At 38.9% G+C, this 21,388-nt stretch overlaps 1 protein-coding gene across 3 annotated transcripts in view; it reads right to left on the reverse strand.

The window, feature by feature from the left end:
• The window catches only part of POU2F1 (POU class 2 homeobox 1), a 182,551-nt gene that overhangs the window by 74,165 nt on the left and 86,998 nt on the right, over positions 1 to 21,388 (reverse strand). The window contains exon 2 of one of the 3 annotated variants that reach the window (XM_086693452.1): positions 18,711 to 18,811. The exons of 1 other annotated variant lie outside the window; for it this stretch is intronic. Coding sequence is in view for 1 of the 2 variants with exons in the window: in XM_025926269.2 (XP_025782054.1) it covers positions 1,828 to 1,855 (28 nt within the window). In the remaining variant the exon portion in view is untranslated. Of the gene's footprint in view, positions 1 to 1,827; positions 2,704 to 18,710; positions 18,812 to 21,388 lie in introns of those variants that run through there. One more of the 3 variants, XM_025926269.2, reaches the window with a different exon arrangement.

Consider the following 21,388-nt stretch of genomic DNA (forward strand, 5'->3'; position numbering starts at 1 on the left):
CTAGGGTTTGAAAGGAACAGGTGTACAACTTAGTGAAAATCAGCTTTCTGAATGACTTCAACAAAATCTTATGAAAGTCAGCAAAGATCACAACAAATGTTAACAAACCAAAATGCTTTCTTTAGAATGTATGTTTAAAAAAAGTGGAAAAATATGAACCAGTTAACATTCAGAAGAGGGTAACAATGTTTCCACGTATCTTTGTACAAAGAAGTAGGCATAATTCTTAACAAGTCAGGAACCTGTCCCTGTGCAATTCATACCCTAATTTCCACGTATCTAAATTAAAGATTATGTCACAGGTATTCTGTGTGAATCTTCGAAGCATCTTCTATTGAATTGTAAAGAGCTTCAAAGACATTTAACAAAACCACTTTACACATACACATACATATACAAATAAAATTCTGACTTAGCTGTACAACAATGTGAAGACTGTTCAAATGACAGTTACTGTTAATTACAAATAACAGAGGTACAACTTCTAATTCTAAAATACAATGCTAAAAATATTTCAAAAAGGCATTTTCCTTTCCTTCCTTGAGTTCCCAATTTAGCAGATTTTGTAAAAGAGTAAATACAAGTTCTTTTCTTGATATCTGAAGTTTTTTTTCTCTCTGGGCACACTGAGCTGTGCATGAGCCTAATAACAGTTTACAAACTGCTCTGCGATTGGACTGAATTCTTGACATCGGTTTTTTGTTTTAATTGTGGTTTTTATTGTGCTTTACAAATATTACTACTGCCTTGAGTTTGGGCCATTCCTTCTGCCTGAAAGTGTAAACATTGACAGAACTATCATTTAATTTTATCCTTAGCAACTGTGAAGGAGATGGGCAGGGGGTGGGGGTGGGGCTCAGTTTTTTAAGTGAGAAAAATGACATAGAGGGAAAAAAAAAATCACTTGCAAAGATTTTAAACCGTGAGTTATCAAAGTCCCGGAGTTCATGTCATCTGACTCTCCAGGTGACCAGAGTGACCCGAAGAGGTTTCAACAACTGTGTGCACACAGACAAAACTCAACACAAAATAGGGCCACCGTGAGCCACAGCGTGTCTCAAAACCAAAGTGCCTCAATCTATTTTAAATCTCGGTTACCAAAGACAGTTTATATAATCAAGCCGCACATCCCCCTCCCTAAAAGGCTTGTTGTTCTATAGAGAAAACTTTAAAATAGGCTTTCCAGCACTTAACATTGTTTTCTGAAGAAGGGAAGTTGATTTTTTAAAAAATAAGGAAAGGCTGATATTTGCCAAAATTTGAAAAGTTGACAGTTTCTCAAATCTGGAAACTGATCAACAGTCCCACTGCAGCAACCACCGCAATTACCCTCTGCATCAGTATTTATGGGAGCCATTCTGCACTATGGCTCCACCTTATTTTTCACTATGCACTTTGGTTTTTCTAGAAGACATTCGCCCTTAGGTTGTAAAACATTTTTTATTAATATGTACATATTATTTAGGCATACTTTATACCTTGTTTCCGAGTTAGTGTTTTTAGAACTACGTGAAATGCTCCCAACAGATATTTCCAAAAAGCAAAAATGTCCTCCGTTCAAGACGAATTCCAAATCCACACTATTTACAGAAAATGTCCTCTGAACCAGGAGAGCTAGTGGTAGGGAGGGACCTACTGCAAATTCAAGTATGCTCCTGCCCTGCAAATGCTTTCCTCCTTCTCTGCTCAATCCACCTCCCCCCACCCCCCCCCCCCCCCCCCCCCCCCGAGGTGGTTGCATATGCGATTAAGCATTTATGCATAGTCAACCCCACACGCGCTATTTCCATATTAAAGCTTATAAGAAAGAACTGTGCTGGTACCCACCTAGAACATAGTCACTGCAGTCCAGCATTGCTGTGAAATCTTCTAGAGGTTCAGACAGTCCAAAGCAAGGAAGAAACAGGTAGCAGTTTGGGGTGGGTGAAAGAAGGTACTACTATTTCTAACAAATCTACACTATGTTCTTCAGAGAACAAGGGTGGGAGATGGAAAGTGGATTAGGGGGAGAAGGAAAATACAACTTCAGTTACACCATAGCAATCTTCAACTGAATAAGGAAACTTCAGTTGCTCAGAGGAGTTTTAGTCTCTCCTACCAGCTAGGACTGACATTGTCAAGGCAACTGAAGCATGAAAAGTTCCCCTTTTTGTAATAAAATAGAAACAAAGATTGCAGCTGGCAGTTTCCATAATGAAGCTTAATCAGTATGCGTGTGATTAGGGCCTTATGCAAATCTCTCCTCGTTAGCACAGCAGCCAGCACTTTGAAGTCCACGAACAATTCATTTACAGAACACACTGAAAGCACTCCCTGCATAATTTAAATCATTGCATAAATATTTATCAGCCCATTTGCATATTAATTGGCAGTGCATGAAGGGAAAAATTATCTCCTGAGTGCCAGCATAATAATTAGGAGGATAAAATGAGATTTCTTCCAATGGCCTGGCTCCTCGGACCTAACTTGAGATAGTACCGGGGGAGAAGGGAGAGACAAGAGACAGAGTTCTGTTAAAATGGCACTGAAATGACACGTACAAATTAGAAACAACTCTACAGACTTAAGCACCTTTAATCTTATTCCTGCTGGCAACAATGACTTCAGTAATAAGAGGATTTGCAAAAAGCTTTCTACACAATCCAAATAATCCCAAGGAAACAATTAGCAAGGTAGAAGCAGAACATAGGGCTGTCACGATGGTGCTAGCCCACTGATAGGGAATTTTCCAAATATTAACATACGCTGTCTGGGGAAAGTCCTGCTTTAAAACAAGGCAACAATATAAATCCAGAAGCAGCGCAAGAGCTGTGAAATTATTTTCAAGAGTATGGAAATTCACTATCTATAAATCTCTTCAAATTATCAAATTCACAGAATGGATTAGCCAAATGCCGCCCGTTGTGCGGTGTCCTTCCTCCATCAAAATCAATCTAAAGTAGAAGATGGTTTGTTATTTACAGTATCAATCATCAAAAAAATTGGTCATATAAATTATGAAATTAATTAGTATTTAAGTAAATTTCACCAAATGTATATGAATATATACACTTATTCTCTTTGCTGAAGAATGTATCTATTCAATTTAAAGTGAATTTATAAGGCAAACATCAGCCCCAAGCTTTTGAGGCATTACAATATGACATTCCACTGTAATCACCATAGACAACTCAGCGGAAGATTTATTAAAAAAATCCCATGAAGTAGGTATTACTACCCTCTTTGGGGGGGAGAAAAAGGAAACTGAGGCACAGAGGGCTAAAGCACTTTACACTAATTTACACTATTTACACTAATAATTTGGAATCAGACTTTAAAACCGGATTTCGCTGACACCAGAATCTGAGATCTTGGCTGTTATTACACATTGTGGCCAAGTTATACCTTCATGGAGGTGGTAGGCATGGGGGGGGGGGGGGGGAAGCCGGGGAAGGGGCTTGAATAAGGCAGCAAATTAAAATGGCTTGTTTTCAATGTAGTGAGGAAACTAATAATTGGTGGCAAAGATTTTGTGTTTAAAAGTCAAGTATGTCCCGATACACAGAAGAGTGCACTACAACTGAGGAGAGTTCTCCAGGGTATTATCCCATTAATAACTGTTTTTATTTAGAACTAGTCTTCAAGCATGCCAAGTGTCTGATTTTTAAAAATCTGTATGTCCCTTTTTCCACCATTCAGGTCGAAATTAAACTCAACCCGCATATGTGGAAATGCAAGACGAGACTTCTATTAGGGACCTTTCAAAGGATTTCTTTGAAAGTCAATAAATTAGCTAGGACCAGAACCAAAAACTTTCTTAACTTTTAGATATGCACTCTGTTTCTATTGTCAGTTTTTCTGTTTCACAGAATCACAAAATCCACATGAGGAAAGAGTTTAGGGGAGAAATTTAACACTGCCATTCAGTACCAGTGAGATTAAGCTCGTTCCCTTTTTGAACCCTAATTTTCTCACCTGTAAAATGATAGTGTCTTTTTCACGAGGTTGCTGTGCGGATGAACGTGCTTGTGCCTCTTAGACTAGATCATGGACTGGAGCACGAGGCAGCTGTGCCACTGGGGGGTGGGGGGGGGGTGGGACATCGCAACACAGGATAAACATGCTACATCTTTCAAGAGCACCAATTTCATTCGATGACAATTCGCAACACTTTGTAGTAAAACAATCAAGAATACATTATACAAGAAAATATGAAATTCAAATGAGTTGTGAATGCATTGGGCTCTATACAAGTTCTACTTGGTGAGAAAATCTTAGAAGCAATGATGAATGTGATTGGAATATAGTAGATAGCAGTATATCTTTCTTTCTCTCCTCTTCTGCCTCCATAAAATTTTACATTTACTGCCTGTACTTACTATAGAAGATCTCTTCAGGTCACCATCTACTTTTCATGCTGTGTGAGGTTAACACCTCTAAACTACCTTTCTTATACTAATTTGGCCTTTCATAAATCAGCTAAGCAGGACTTGGAGCTACAGCCAGACAATCACTTCCAACTAAGAAGTGTTCCCTGGAAGGTACCCTTGCAGGGGCAGGACCCTGGTAGTGCACGAACCAAGCACCAACCCCCCTCAAGCCAAGAGAGTCCCACAGGGTCTCTGTGTAGCAGGGGGCGTGAGGCTCACCAACTCACATGGGCTGCTCCCCAGAGAGGGACCCCTTTCCCCTCTACTGCAAAGGTCACTGTCTTCACTCCAGGAACAGGAAGGGGGGGGGGGAGGGCAAAAGAAGGCTGCACTGAGATGCAGCTATTCAGAGTGACACGAAGCCTCGCCCACGCAGTGGACTTTGTTACAATGGGAAGGACAAGAAAATTCCTACTTGCCGCTCTTGATATAGGTACTCTGCACCTTCTGAAAGGCAGGTTTAAATACTAGAAGGTTGTCTAGGCCTCTACAGATGGAGTGGGGGAGGGTGGCCACCATCTAACTCTCCCCTGCAGTCCCCCAGTCATGGCACAGTTAGATCCAAAAGAAGACAGCTTTTCCCCCAAAGCTCAAATGTTCACTTTATGTGGTCCTCTGTCCGAAATATCAAATTAAAACTAAAAAGAATACCCTTTAAAAAAAAAAAGAAAAGAATTTCTGGGAAGTCGGTGGGGCTGTCAGTCATTCACACTTCAGCATAAATTAATCCAATTCAATTGCTTTCCTTTAACACCTCATTTAGTTGATTAGTGTGGTAATAATTGTTCCCACTGGAAAGAGTCCAATAAATACTCGTATAAGAGAAATGTTGGTTAGCCTACCTGGCCTCAGGGGACAGGGGTGGGCACACAGGGTTCACAAAGGTAGAAAAGAATAGAAAACATCAGTATGTGGAAGTATAAAAAGGAGCTGGAAGGGCAAAGTTAAGATTCACACTGTTTCAAAATTATGCTTAAAACTGAGACTTTATTTTTCATTCTCCTTCTCATTTTAGTAATTTCTGCACTCTTCATGGGGCTCAAACTCATGATCCCAAGATCAAGAGTCCCATGCTCCTCCAACTGAGCCAGCCAGACACCCTGGAGCCCTTTCTTTAAAAAGGAGAAGAAATGCTCTTCCAGGACCCAGAGGTCATGGCTAACACTATCTGTATTAGAGTAATCTTTTACTCATGATCTCACGGGCTAGTCTAGGTCTCATTAGAAAGGCAACTGAGGACAATGACAACTCAATTACAAACTAGCTTTTTAAAACACATCCTTTGTGTATGAGTGAACTTAGGTAGGCCTGTACTCTACCTACCAAAATCATCAAGTTCCAACCTGGTGACATTCCGGAGGAGCAGCTACTTGTACAGGTTGTCCTCGACAACTGTATACCTAGTCCAATGCGGGAGGGAATGTCCAACTCAGCAACCGTTCCCTCGCACCTCGTGTCTGCCTCTCCGGGGGATTTTTCATTTCCTAGCTGCACTGCTTTCACTCCTAGGCAATCTCAGTTGCACACCAACAGCCTTTTTCGTCTTCACCTCTTTCCAAAATCCACCGCTACTTTAGTCGCCTTACTAGCTTGTTTACAGAAAGCAAGGACACTGCTTCAGCAGATGCTCGGTAGTAAAAATACTTCAGTATCTCAAGAATGACACATTGTTACCTTATCAAAAAAAACTCATCCCCAAACCCATCACCCACAGACAGCCTAAAATAATTTACTAATGCCCAAATACAAAAGAACACTGAGGATCTGACAATTTCTTCGATCCAGAATCAAGTGATGGGTATGAGCACTGCCACTATTCTTATGTGCTGTATATCACAGTGTATGTGAATGGTGCCCCCTAAGGTTGCAATATGGAGATTTTAGTGCTTAAGAAAAAAAAGATTTAAGAAAATGGCACGTCTGCTATTTCCTAAAACTCTAGATGGACAAACACCGAGACAGAATTTATTTGATCAATTTGGCAAGTAAGCACTGCTAAACAACAAGAGATCTGAAGGATAATCTTAGTTCCTAAAAACCAAACTGAGGCCTAGAGAACGACTCTTAGGTCACACCAGTAAGTGGCAAAGAAAGCAGGGGGGAGAAAGACATAACAAGGAGGCGTGAGAGGAAAAGAAGTAAAATAAAATATGCTGAAACTCATACCCATGATACAGAGATCTGTAGTTGGTTAATTAAAAGGCTCAACTTAAAATAAATATCAGGAAACCATTATATACATACCTTAAACATTTCATGCTACCAGAAAGTACTTGAATATGTATTCATTTACCAATCTTTTGATGGTGGACCAAAGCCTGATGCTTTAAAATCAGAATCCACTAATTTGGGTTTTCTCTTCTTTTTGGGTAAATCATGTCCTTAATACTTGCTCTAGTATTTCCAGTTTCAATTTCTTACGCTTTTTTCAAGCTTTGCACATTTTACATAAATATTAAGAATATAAAAAACTCAAGAAAAATTTCACAAGACAATGCTCCTTCCCAGATGTAATGCAATCTGATAGGCTTTTTTTTTTTTTTAACTGCTGATTTCAACCTACGACATTGACTTCATGACCCATAGATTGAAGAGCTTCTTTAAACGTAAGGCGGGAACGTAAAAGAAACACCAAGCACTCTGAGTACAGAATCTTTTTCTTTTTTTAAAAAGAATAATTCATCCCTAATATTTTACAGCTCTTTTTTTCACATCCAATTTAGCAGCATTTTTTAGTAATTGCCCTTTATCTAATCTTTTCAAAACATTCGACTTAAGTTTTCATAGAAACATCATCTCTTCCTGTTCTTCTCCTTAGTTTATATAATAATGATTCAAACCGTGTAACTAAAATAAGAAACACGACCAGCCTGAACAGGCTTGGGAGCACAAGCGCGTAATGATCCTGATGACCACACCACTCGACTGTAGCAGCGGATATGCAGACATACTGAAGGGCATTCGGCATGCTGCAGGGCATCAGACAGTGTGTCTCAAGCAGGGATCCTCAAGGCATCAGTTCATCTAATGAGTCATTTAAGTGCTGGCTTGTTAAGAAAGCTACCACACTAGAGAGCAGCTAGTATTAAGTGGCTGGTGCTTCTGTGCTCTTCCTTAACCCCTGCCAACATACATTGCCACGGTCATCATCGCGGCTCATCTAGTGCTCCATTTAACACCCTGGCATCCTTTAGGGAACATACCATCACAGAATTCAATCCTGAATTTCTTGGTTGTAAAGCTTTATCATCACGTTGCTCTAATAAAGGTGTGCCGTCATACTCAATGTGTCTGTCTAGGGGCGCCTGGGCGGCTCAGTCAGTTAAGCGTCCGACTTCGGCTCAGGTCACGATCTCGCAGTCTGTGAGCTCGAGCCCCGCGTCGAGCTCTGTGCTGACAGCTCAGAGCCTGGAGCCTGCTTCCGATTCTGTGTCTCCCTCTCTCTCTGACCCTCCCCTGCTCATGCTCTCTCTCTGTCTCAAAAATAAAAAGAAACATTAAAAAAAAATTTAATGTGTCTGTCTAGTCTATCTTATCATCCTGTTTCTTTTCTTCTATAACTGTCTTTTCTTTGTTCTAGTTTCAACAGTTTTGCAAAGTTACTGATTTCACGCATGAGCACATTCAACAAATATTTACAAGGTGCTGCCAGGCACTGGGATAGGAACTGGGGATACAATGCTGAGCCACAGAATGCTTACAATTGAATGGAAAGAAATATGAAGCGATCATCCAAAAACATAATCACCAAGTATGGAAATTCCATGGAATAAAAAGAACAGGTGGCTATGCAGCTTTAATACAAGCCTATAATTTGTCTTGACATCTTTGGCTAATATTAGAGCTCTCCTACTTTAACAACCGCAATGTAACTTTTTCTCTGATTCCATTTCTTAAATCCATGAGATACAGGCTTTGTTTTGCTCAAAATCACATGCTGCTTTATTATTCCCATCTGTCCTTTGAACCATTATGTCTCATTTATGGTATTGGTAATTTCGTCCTCTCTTTTTATGTCTCTCTCACTCTCAGGTTTCATAAATTTATGTGAAAACACAAGGGTAACAAGTATCCCAGAGTCTATGTGAGATATACAATTTAAAGACACATTCTCCCACTGAACTAAAATGTTCTTCTGACTAACTGGATGTTATTAGTATGTTTTATTTATTTATTTTTTTAATGTTTATTTTTGAGGCAGAGAGAGACAGAGCATTAACAGGGGAGGGTCAGAGAGAGAGGGAGACACAGAATCTGAAACAGGCTCCGGGCTCCGAGCTGTCAGCACAGAGCCCGACACGGGGCTCGAACTCACGGACCACGAGATCATGGCCTGAGCCAAAGTCGGACGCTCAACCGACTGAGCCACCCAGGTGCCCCTAGTATGTTTTAATAATATCAACATTTACTGACTTTCAATCTGTCTAAAATATCTCTCATCCCTGTATCAACTCTTGAGAAGTCTACCTATCCTCTAAAGACAGGTTCAAAAACTGACCTCAGATCTTCCATTCCCGTCAAGGAACTATTTGTTCTCTGAAATCCTATAGCAATGATAATCTCTCTCTTTTGTTCTTAACTGTGTTTACGTCTTACAATATGCTATCAAGTCCAGGCAAATGACATTGACATAAAAGTCAATGTATGTATAGTTCAATGACATGTATAGTTCTATGTCATTTTACTGTCATATGTGTAGGTGGGTCACATAACCACCGCTGCAATCAAAACACAGACCTATTTCATCACAAAGAACTCCTTCCTGCTACCCCAGTTATAGGCATATCCATTCCTCTCCCTGGGGCTATTCTGAATCCTTGACAACCACTAATCTGTCATCTAACTTCATAATTTGGTCATTCTGAGAATACTGTACAAATGGAATTGTACACTATATGACCATTTGAGGGTAGCATGTTTTACTCAACATAATAACCTTGCAAGATTACTTGGTTGTTTCCAGTTTGGAGTTATTACTAAAAAAGGTGCTATAAACACTCATATTTGGGATGTACATTGAATCACAAGCTTCACACTGGGAGAAAATACTTGCAAAGGACATGCCTGGTAAATGACTCTCATCTATAATATGTAAAGCATAGTTGTGTATATATTTTTATGTGGACAAATTTTTATTTATTTCTCTGGGATAAATGCATAGAAGTGATATTGCTGGGGGCACCTGGCTGGCTCAGTTGGAAGAACATGGGACTGTTGATCTTGGGGTTGGGAGTTTGAGCCCCATGTTGAGTGTAGAGATTATTAAAAAAAAAATAAATAAGTAAAAACTTTTAAAAAAGTGTTATTGCTGGGCCACATGCTAAGTGCATATTTAGTTTTTAAAGAAATTTTGAAATATTTTCCAAAATGGCTATGCCATTTTAGATTCCCACAACGTATGAGGGATCTAGTTTCTTCAAATCTACACCAGCACTTGATATTCTCACTACCTTTCATTTTAGCTGTTCTAACAGGTGTGTAGTGATATCTCAGGATGGTCTCAATCTGCATTTCCCAAATGGCTACTAATAACAAAACATATTTTCATATGCTCAATTAACCATGTGTATATCCTCCTCAGTGACATGTCTATTCCATTCTTTTGGACTTTTCTAGAACTCCACAAAAATCTCCCTTTTCTAATGAACTGTTTGGATTCTTAGGATTGAGTTTCAGTGTGTGTGTGTGTGTGTGTGTGTGTGTGTGTGTGTGTGTGTGTGTGTTTTGAGTACACTTGACACACATTACGTTGGTTTCAGGTATATAACACAGTGATTCAACAGCTTTCATGTTATGCTATGCTCACAAGTGTAGCTACCATCTGTCACCATTCAACGCTACTACGGTACCATTGACAATATTCGCTATGCTGTTTGATTCCTGTGACTTGCTTACTCCCTAACTGGAAGCCTGTTTCTCTCGCTCCTCTTTACCCCTTTGCCTATCCTCCCGCTCCCTCCGCTCTGGCAACCATCAGTTTGTTCTCTGTATTTATAGGTCTGAGTCTGCTTTTTGTTTATTCGTTTGTTTCGTGTTTTAGATTGCACGTATAAGTGAAATCATACGGTATTTGTCTTTCTCTAACTTATTTCATTTAGCATTAAGACCTTCTTGGTCCGTCCATGTTTTCACTAGTGGCAGGATCTCACCCCTTTTTAAGGCTGAGTAATATTTCATTGTGCGTATATACACCACGTCTTCTTAATCCATTATCAACGGACATTTGGGCTGCTTCCATATCTTGGCTATTGTAAATAATGCTGCAATAAACATAGGGGTGCATATATCTTTTTGAATTAGTGTTTTTGTTTTCTCTGGGTAAATACACAGTAATGGAATTGCTGAATCATGGTAATTATGTTTTAAATTTGTCAGGAACCTACAAACTGATTGCTGCAGTGGCTGCATCAATTTACATTCCCACCAAGAGTGCACAAGGGTTCCTTTTTCTCCGTAGGGTTGAGTTTTGAGAGTTCTTTACATACCATAGATAATAGTCCTTCATCAGATATGTGCTTTGCAAATATTTTCTCCCACTGGGAACTTGCCTTTTCATCCTCTTTTTTTTTTTTTTTTAATGTTTTTTTATTTTGAGAGAGAGAGAGAAAAGAGAGTGGGGTAGGGGCAGAGAGAAAGAGAGAGAGAAGCCCAAGCAGTTTCCTTATTCAGCATGGAGCCTGTGGGGCTCGAACTCACAAACTGTGAGATCATGACCTGAGATGAAATCAAGAGTTGGACACTTAATGGACTGAGCCAGGTGCCTCCCTCTTTAAAAAAAAAAAAAAAAAAGTTTATTTACTTATCACACTCATGCACATGAGCGACAAAGGGGCAGAGAGAGAATCACCTTTTCATCCTCTTAAAGAAGTTTTAGCACCCAGCAAAACTTTAATTTTGATAAAATCTAATTTACCAATTTTTTTCTTTTGTAGGCTGTGTTTCTGGTGTTATTGTTTTTTAAAAGATTTTATTTTTAAGTCATCTCTACACCCAACATGGCTCAAACTTAAAACCCCAAGAAAAAGAGTTGCATGCTCTACTGGCTGAGCCGGGCTGGCACCCCTCTGGTGTCATGTTTAAGAACTACTCACCAAGTGTTGGGGCACCTGGGGGGCTCCGTCGGCTAAGCATCCGACTCTTGATTTTGGCTCAGGTCATGATCTCATGGTTCGTGAGATCGAGCCCCATGTCAGGCTCTGCGCTGACAGTGTGGAGCCTGCTTGTGAGTCTCTCTCTCTGCCCCTTCCCAGGCCATCCCCCTCCCTCTCTTTCTCTCTCTCTCAAAAGAAATAAACATTAAAAAAAATTTTTTTTAAAGAACTATTCATCAAGTCCTATGTCCTAAAGGTTTTCTATGTTTTTCACTAGTGTGAGGATTAAATGTTTTTCTTTTTTAATCACTTGTCCAAAACATTATCCTTCCTCTGTTTGCTCCAATTGCTTTTGTACCTTAGTCACAAATTAGTTGGCTACACCTGTGCAGGCCTATTTTTGGGTTTTATATTCCATTTCAAAGACTAATGTGTTAATTTCTCAACCAATATCCTCAGGCTTGATTCCTGCAACTATACAACATGTCTAGAAAATGATTTTTTTTCCTCTTCTTTTTTAGAATTTTGCTAGCTATTCTAATTCCTTTGCATTCCCACATTAACTTTAGAATAATCTTGTCTGTTAAAAAAATCACAGGGGGAATCTGAGAGGAATTACATTTAAACCTGTATATCAATCTGGGGAGAAGTGATCTTTCCTATGTTGAGCCTTCTAACCCATGAATGCAGTGTATCTCTCCGTTTCTCTGTGTCGTCCTCTATTTCTCCCACCAGCATTTTGTAGTTTTTGGTATACACAAGTCCTGGATATGTTGTGTTGGATTTAAAACTACGTAAGTCATTTCTTCAGCCATTCTTTTATGACACCTTTACTGGAGACGAGTTTGCTTTGTTTTCCTTCATCTAAAAAGGTCTTGATTTCTCCTTCATTCCCGAAGAAGGCTTCTGTTAAATACAGAAGTTGGGATTTTGAGCTCTTTCCGAATACTTAAAAAACGTCATGCCGCTGCCTCCTGGCCTCCATGATTTCTGAGGAGAAATCCATTATCTCTGGAATTATTTTTCCCCATAGAAAAAGGTGTCATTTCTCTCTTGTTATTTTCAAGGTTCTTCCTTTGCTCTTAGTTTACCAATGTTTTACTATTACTTCTTTGGGTTTATCTTGTTTGGAACGTGCTCAGCTCCTTGAATCCGTAGGCCTGTGTCTTCTGACAAGTCTTCTGGAAGTCGTCAGCCAGTCTTTCTGCAAGTACTTTTTAGCTCAGTCCCCTTTCTCCTCTCCTCCTCTTGTGGTCTTTCTGTCATAGTCCTACAGGTCCCACAGCTCTGTTCATTTATGTGTTCTATTTTCTCCTTGTTCAGATGGGGCAATTTCTATGTTCTGTCCTCCAGTTCACTCTGTCCCCCTTTACTCTGCTGTGAGGCCAGCCGGTGGGCTTTGGTTTCGGTTACTGTAGTTTTCAGTTCTAAAATTTCTGTTTAGTTCTTTACATTTTCTACTTCTTAACTGAGGCTTTGGTTTCTAGGCTCAGACTTTATATTTTATTTTTCCTTTTACTGTTTCGGTGAAGAAATTAGTAGTGGAAGTGCTTTAAAAATGACGGGAATATGGGGCGCCTGGGTGGCTCAGTGGCTCAGTCGGTTATGTGTCAGATTCTTGATTTTGGCTCAGGTCATTACCTCACAGTTTGTGAGATCGAGCCTGCATCGGGCTCTGTGCTAACAGTGCAGAGTCTGCTTGGGAGTCTCTTTCCCTCTCTCTGCCCCTTCCCCGCTCACACGCGCACTCTCAATAATTAAAGTTTAAAAACGAAATAACGTATTTAAAGTGTTGAACACTTTTTAAATGTTGTACTTATAAACATTTTTTTTTTAAATCGTGGGACTATGTGGAAAAGACGCAGATGCAAGTTTGAATGGTCTCCCGTTGATCAAATTTTGGGTAACATGAAGAAAATAAATTAAAAAAATAATAAATTGTAACCATTTACTCATGACAGCTTATGAGTCCATTTGATATAAATCAACAGGGGGAAGAGAAAGATTTTCCTTACAGAATGCCAAATAATAAATACAGAAAGTCGGTATTTGGAAACCATTATAATAAGTTCAGTCGAAATGCTAAATCTAGTGGGCAAAAATTTGATGATGAAAAATGTACAGTTTCTCTACAAAATATTAAGCAATTACAAAGGGAAGATGTAACTTTACAGAGGAGAAGCTTGGTGAACATCACCTTAATCAGGTGTTCAAAGATAACATCACTAGTCAAGAACAAATCAAAACTGTGCACTACCAGAAAAGAGGAGTTGAGAGCACAGCATCACTTCCCTCTGATATTCCTGCCATAGATGCATAACCTGAATCTAATCATGAGGAACTATCAGATAAACCTGAGTTCATAGACACTCTACAAAATGTATTTTTCCAATACATAGTCTTGAAACTCAAGGAAAGGCTAAGGAACTGTGATTGGAGAACACTAAAGAGATAGAATAATTACATGCTACATAAGATCCTGGATTAGGTTCTTTTGTTATGAAAGGCACTATGGCAACAACCAGCCAAATGTGGATCAGGTCTATGGATTAGTTGACAGGAAAGTAATACTGTTAATTTCTTGCATCTTATGTCTGTATTGTAGTGATGTAGCAGAGGGCCCTTATTTGGTAGGATTACTCACTAAAGTACTGAGAGTGTTTTGAAGTCAAAATAAAAAATAGCAAAGAAAGAAAAGAAAAAAGGGTGTGGGGGGGAAGCAGCTCAACAAACTGCCAGTATTTTATGATTATTCTAGTGGGCCCCTGCCCTCCTCATGCCACAACAATCTGTGATCACAAGGTCACAGTAACACTGACAACACAACAATTCTTAAAGAATCGTGAAATTATGTACAGTCAGAATGCACTTGAAACCATTTGAACAGTATTCTGATGGACATCTCAAGACATGGAGGGGCACACATTTTAAAGCTCTACCTTACAAATCATGAAGTTCAGATTTGAATCCGGACGAAAGCACTGAGGACCAAACACCCTTCCACAGCTGGTATATCACTGACTTATGAACCAAAGTAAAAGCGCTTGAAACCCATCACAACACAAAATTTTACTATTTTATTTATTTATTTTTCAAGTAAGTTCCATGCCCAATGTGGGGCATGAATGAACTCACAACCACGAGATCAAGAGTTCCATGCTCTTCTGAATGAGCTGGCCAGGCGCTCCTCTAATTAAACTTTAGAAACTCGGTTAATTTTAAGTAAAATGTATGCAGACAAAAGACAGTATTAGAAAATTAATTTTAAGTTGGTATTATAGAGGGGCGCCTGGGTGGCTTGATCGGTTGAGCGTCCGACTTCAGCTCAGGTCATGATCTCGCGGTCCGTGAGTTCAAGCCCCGTGTCGGGCTCTGTGCTGACAGCTCAGAGCCTGGAGCCTGTTTCAGATTCTGTGTCTCCCTCTCTCTCTGCCCCTCCCCCGTTCATGCTCTGTCTCTCTCTGTCTCAAAAATAAATAAACGTTAAAAAAAAAAATAAAAATTTTTAAAAAGTTGGTATTATAGATACACTGTTACGTTCTTCTGAAACTATGATTCTAGTGGCACTACAATGTGGGTCTAACTTTCCTACTTAAGAGACGTTGAGCAAAAGACTTAACATCCTCTATGGGTTGAATTGTGCCCCTCAAAAGATGTTAAAGGCCTAACCCCAAGGATCTGTGAGTGTGACCTTTTTGGAAATAGGGTCTCTGCAGATCAAATTAAGATGAGGTCAGGAGAGTGGGCCCCAATCCAATACTACTGGTATCCTTATAGAAAGGGAAAATTTGCACACAGAGACAGATATGTACAGAGGGAAGACGAGAAGATATGAAACAGATTCTCCCTCACAGCTTTCAGAAGGAACCAATCCTAATACCTTAATCTCAAATTTCTAGCCTCCAGAACTATGAGGTAAGAAATTTCGGTTCTCTGAGCCAGCCAGTCTATGGCATCCCCAGGAAACTTCACGTGACATCTGAACCTTAACTTCCTCATTTGAAAAATGGGGCTTGGGGCGCCTGGGTGGCTCAGTCGGTTAAGCATCCGACTTCGGCTCAGGTCATGATCTCACGGTCCGTGAGTTCGAGCCCCGCGTCGGGCTCTGGGCTGACAGCTCAGAGCCTGGAGCCTGTTTCAGATTCTGTGTCTCCCTCTCTCTGACCCTCCCCCATTCATGCTCTGTCTCTCTCTGTCTCAAAAATAAATAAACGTTAAAAAAAAAAATTTGAAAAATGGGGCTTATGCCATCTCTCACGTTTGTTCTAAAAATTAAAATCAGAACATAAATTGTTTTTAAAATGATCAAGAATTATAAAAATGATAATGGTATTATTATTATACTCTTGATAATTTAAAAAATATCACTGTCAAGATTTTTCTCCTGTTACAATAAAAAATCTTAAGCGATGCTCTCAAACATTTCTATGTACCTTGACTAATTTTTAATCCACAGGCCCCAAATCACCTTTGCTGTACATGTAAGAACAGAGTCTTAATAATGTTACCAGTATCGGAACATGGCTGATTTCTTCCTTTTTCTCATGTTTTAATCCTTAAATAACATTTAAACGCAGATTTTCTCTTTTGAACTCTTTTTGAAAAAATTTTATTGAGTTATGATTGACCTACATAAAGCTGTACATATTTAATGTATACAATTTGATAAATTTAGAGGTAAGTATACACCTGTGAGAGTACAAACAAGGCCATAAACTTGTCCATCACCTCCAAGTTTCCTCCCCTCCTTCTTTTTCATTAAAAAATCTTTGTGTGTGTGGCAAGAGCCCTTGACATAAGATCCACCCTCTAAGAACAATTTTAAGTGTGTAATACAGTATTGTTAACTATAGTTTCCTGCAAATTCAAAATCTGACGTCCTCCCCGGCAAAAAATCAAAAACTGACGCCCTTCTGGCCACATAAGCATGACCACAGCAATCCCAGGTAACTGTGATTCAGCCCCCTGGAAATCACCACCAGCATTTGATGCTGCCGGAAGCAGATGATGACAGAATATGGTAGGTGAACAGGCCGACCATCCAGACAAAAAGCAAGGCCGAGTTTTGCACATCGTGCTTTCTTCGTCTCTTGGTTCTATTTCTCGTACTTCGACACCCCTACTAAAAGTGAGAGCACAAATGTGGATGTGCCTAGCAGATGCCCTACAGAGCAGGAATTCAATCCACATTAGCTGCCCCAGCCCTGCCTGACCCTCCCTCCTTGCTACTCAGGTGACGAGTATCTGCGAGTGATATTCAGGGAGGTGAGCGGCTTCGTAATCTTCTCAAAATGTCACAGTACCAATACGAGTCACACCATCTTTGTAAGCTCCGGTTACAAAGAATTTAACTAAAAAATCATAAACTCTGTCAACGTATCTCACCTTTTACAAAGTCCTAACGTACGACTGCCTAAAATAGAAAGACACCAGGCAATCTAACGTACATTTCTCATTTTGAATGGTAGAGATTAAAATGCACGTAAGTTATATTTCACGCTACCAGAAAAAAAAGTTACTTCCCATGAGCTACTAATAAAATGTTATTTTCAGTATCTCACTACCTACATTCTATGCATCCCCACCTCTTTTGGTCAGGCAGGTGATGGTGGTAAATCAGTCAAAGACTTGGGGGGAAAGGTGAGTTTCAGGGGCTGGGCCAGGTTTTAAGGCAAAGATACACCTGGTTTTGGCGAACTCTGATACTCTGGGTACTTTACTAAATAAAGAAGAAGGAATTTTCTTTATATCTTCATTACAATTCCATTTAACATGGTAACTTTTTATTTATCCCCAAGCCAGACACTTGAACTGTATTAATTTTTGAATGTAACACCAATTTCTTTCATCACTTAACTAATTTTGAAAAATCTGTTTTAAAAATACTTTACAAAAATAATCATTCCTTGATGATCGACTATAATAAGTAAAAACATGGGAGACAAATGTTCAGTCACACAAAAACAGACCTTTGGACCTGCTCAAATTAGTTCACTTTAAGCATATGTTTAGAATATACAAATATTTTATAAACGCCTTTCTTTTTTAAGGGGGTATAAGACCTATAACTTGCAATTACATTATAAAAATAGCTAATATGATTCCTATAATTAAAATCATTGCAGAGGACGAAATGGTTTCTCTCCTAACTACCTCCATATGTCCCTAAAATGATAAGATTTCTGAATGGGTGAATTAGGAGAGGAAATTATTCCATAATCAGTATCCGTTAACATGTGATAGGCTGGACGATTAAGTTTTAATTCCTCAGGCTTCACCGCTGAGTCATGGGCTTTGAAGTCCAAGAAAACTGGGTTTAAACTCCACTTCTAATATCCTAAGCTATAGCACTCTCATTCTAAGCCTCATTTTCCTCTTCTGCAAAACAGGTACAAAATATGCCCAAGGATTCTCCTCACGCTTAAATAAAGTGTATCTAAAAGATTTAATAGTACCTAGTAGCTAAGTTAATCTGTTAATAGAGAAAATACTTTACGTAGCATAAATAAATCCATTCTATCTTCTCTGATCCTACATTAACATTCTAAGCTATACAAAAGATCCATATGAAATGTCACTATGGTTTGTTTACTCCCTTGGGCATGTTAATTCTTATTTAAGGTACTTAAAAAACTAGGATTTTTTAAAGGCCCTAGAGTAGGAATCAAAATATGTAGCCTCTGATCTAGATTCTGACCTCAGGTCTACACTGGCTAGTTGAATTTTCTTCAGCAAGTTATTTGATCTCTCTAATCTTCACTTAGGTCATGTGTCAAGTGGTAAAAGGTAGGCTTAATATTCTGATTACTAGATTAATTTTATAAAACTATTATTGACAAAGTACTTCTATTAAACTACCACGTAGGGAATATTGCTAACGTTATATCATCTGAGTAAAGAGGATACTCAGTAATATATTTATGTACCTTATTTGCATTAATTTCACAACCTTTTCCCCCCAATAAACCCAACAGAGCCTAATCTAAGTACCAGGGCCAATTCTAGACTAGCTTCTGTTGCTGGCTAGGGCACAGGCATTCTAGGCATCACTCCACCATAACAATAATAGCAAATAAATTTCAGAGTTAATATCATCTATATGATAAGTCATTTTTTATAGTCATCCCACAAAATTAAAGTAATCATCATAAACACCTGGATTTATCAGAGGCTACTAAGTTAATAGCTTTTATGAGCAGAAAATATTTACCAGGTCTAGAAAGACTGCATTCTTTCTTTGAATTGATTCATTGAAAACTGAGAGTAGTTTGGTAATTAAAAAGGCAGGAAAGCTCTTCTTACTTTTCCGGTCTATGAATACAAAAAGAGAAAAAGGCAACACTGAGTAAGCCGTATAAAATAACCTAACACTTTAAGAGGGAACAATTACACATAGTGGGCAACGCTGAACTACCGGTGTATTTAACTGCGTAAACATAAAGTGATTAATAAAGGCAGGCACCTCTCTTGTGCCCATTTCCTCATCTACAAAACAGGGACACTAGCACCTGCCCTTACTTTAGGAACATGGAAGTGAATCAGAGAATTCTTGGAACATGTATTAGAAGGGGCTACTCTTTCGTGAAACTGAATAACACAGCCTACCTAGTATTTTCTTTAAAGAGTATATTTCACTAATATTAAAAAATGCCCAACTCCCTGTTACCTCCTTCCAAATTTACAAGCATCTACTTCAATATATATATATATACACAGATGTGTGTGTATATATATATATATATATGTATATGTATGTATATATGTATATATATACACACACATAGATGTTCATAGATGATAGACTGATAACATATCGCTATCACCGTAAAATATTCGGAAAAAAGGAACAAGACTACATTCTGATTTAGAAAATAAGAAATGTCAATATTTGGCGCACACAGTATGGAAATTCACCATCACTGGCTGGCCACCACACTCTGACAGAATATCTTAGAACCTTGATCGGTAGAAAGTCCAAGCAGCCTTAACTAAGGAGGAGGAGTTGGTATGCGTGCTCTCATTGGCCATATACCTGTACTATGTAGCTATTTGTGAATTAGCCTAATTACTCCAACTAGGATAAATTCGTACAACTGAGTAGCATAACTTATTAATAATAACCTCTAAGTTTTATATAACTGTACTCGGTGCTCATGTAACTAGTCCATATAGTTGTTTTCTATACATTCACTGTTGGTCCTAACCATTTATGAAACTCTGAAACAAAGGCTTAAGCTCAATGGTGTAAACAAAGTCAAATACGTAAATAGTTCAAACTGCCTTCTTTTTAGAAAAAGTTATGTTTGTGAGAGAAGGGGTTCACAGTAGCTCATAACACTTGCAAAATACAGATCAACATAAACTTCTGCCATAATTCTGCAACAGTGGTCAAAAACTAAGACATTCTAGGGGCGCCTGGGTGGCTCAGTCGGTTAAGCGTCCGACTTCAGCTCAGGTCACGATCTTGCAGTCCGTGAGTTCGAGCCCCGTGTCGGGCTCTGGGCTGATGGCCCAGAGCCTGGAGCCTGCTTCCGATTCTGTGTCTCCCTCTCTCTCTGCCCCTCCCCCGTTCATGCTCTGTCTCTCTCTCTCTCTCTGTCTCAAAAAATAAATAAACGTTAAAAAAAAAATTAAAAAAAGAAAACTAAGACATTCTATTGCATTATAACTGGAAAGCAATGAAAATTCCTTGAAAAAGAGTCTGATCTACATGTACTTTCTTTAAGAGTGTGATCTACATGTACTTTCTTTAAGAGAATTTTTAAATCATTAGGTTAGGGTATTTAAATAAGGACATAAATTAGGATATTTAATTTAAAGAGATATTCCTAAAACAAAAGCAAAAACAAAAACACAATGACACAAATAAATCCACAAAACAAATAGAGACGTTAGCATGCCAACCAAAGCCCTCCAGAAACATGAACTATAGTAAGGGATACCCACCCAAGTCTTCCTCTTTAGCTAGACCAATATGATGGTTACAAACTGACAAGCTCTTTCTGGCTGTCCATTGACTCATCTACAGACCTTTTATTCTTTTGAAATCTCCCCAATTTAAACTGGATGCAAATAAGCCAGGTATGGTCCTTACAACAGTAATCCTGCTAGACCCTATGGAGTTTCCATGGAAACACGCACAGCTGGCAATGGCAAAGGAGTTGTACTGGCCTTAGACTGGTTAAAAAAGTCTCAATGCTCACTGAATGAAATAATTATCGTATCTTAGTAAAGAACAAATACAAAAAAAAAAAAAAAAATTCCCACCTTTGGGATCATCAAGCAAAATAATGCAAAGTATTTTCATCTAGGCCAAAAGTGGCTTTTGGCCCAGCAGCAATAGTCATCTGTGAAAAGTTAAGAGATGCCAATTACCAAATGGTAAATACGCTTTTACTAAAGAAATATAATTCAAGAGAGTACTCCCTGTGGGTCACTTAATGTAACAGCTGACAACCAGAGAGAGAAAAACAATACAAAGTCTAATCTAAACAGTAATAAATAGCATGCATCTTTTCCTTAAATAAATTCAGTATGACTGTTCCTTGCTGTATTAAAAGTAAGTGTTTTCAGGGTGCCTGGGTGGCTCAATCAGTTGAGCGTCTGAGTTCGGCTCAGGTCATGATCTTGTGGTTGGGTCTGTGAGTTCAAGCCCCACACTGGGCTCTGTGCTAACAGAACAGAGCCTAGAGCCTGGTTCAGATTCTGTCTCTCCCTTTCCCTGCCCCCTCTCCTGCACATGCTCTATCTCTGTCTCTCTCTCTCTCTCTCTCAAAAATAAACATTAAAAAAAAAAAAAAGTAAATGTTTTCACAGCAGTGATTCTCAAAGGGCAGTACCTGGATCAGCATCATCAATGTCATCTGGAAATTGTTAGAAATGTAAATG

The sequence above is a fragment of the Puma concolor genome, chromosome E4 (genome assembly GCF_028749965.1).
Source record: "Puma concolor isolate L17-30 chromosome E4, mPumCon1.1.hap2, whole genome shotgun sequence".
In the NCBI taxonomy this organism is placed as follows: Eukaryota; Metazoa; Chordata; class Mammalia; order Carnivora; family Felidae; genus Puma; species Puma concolor.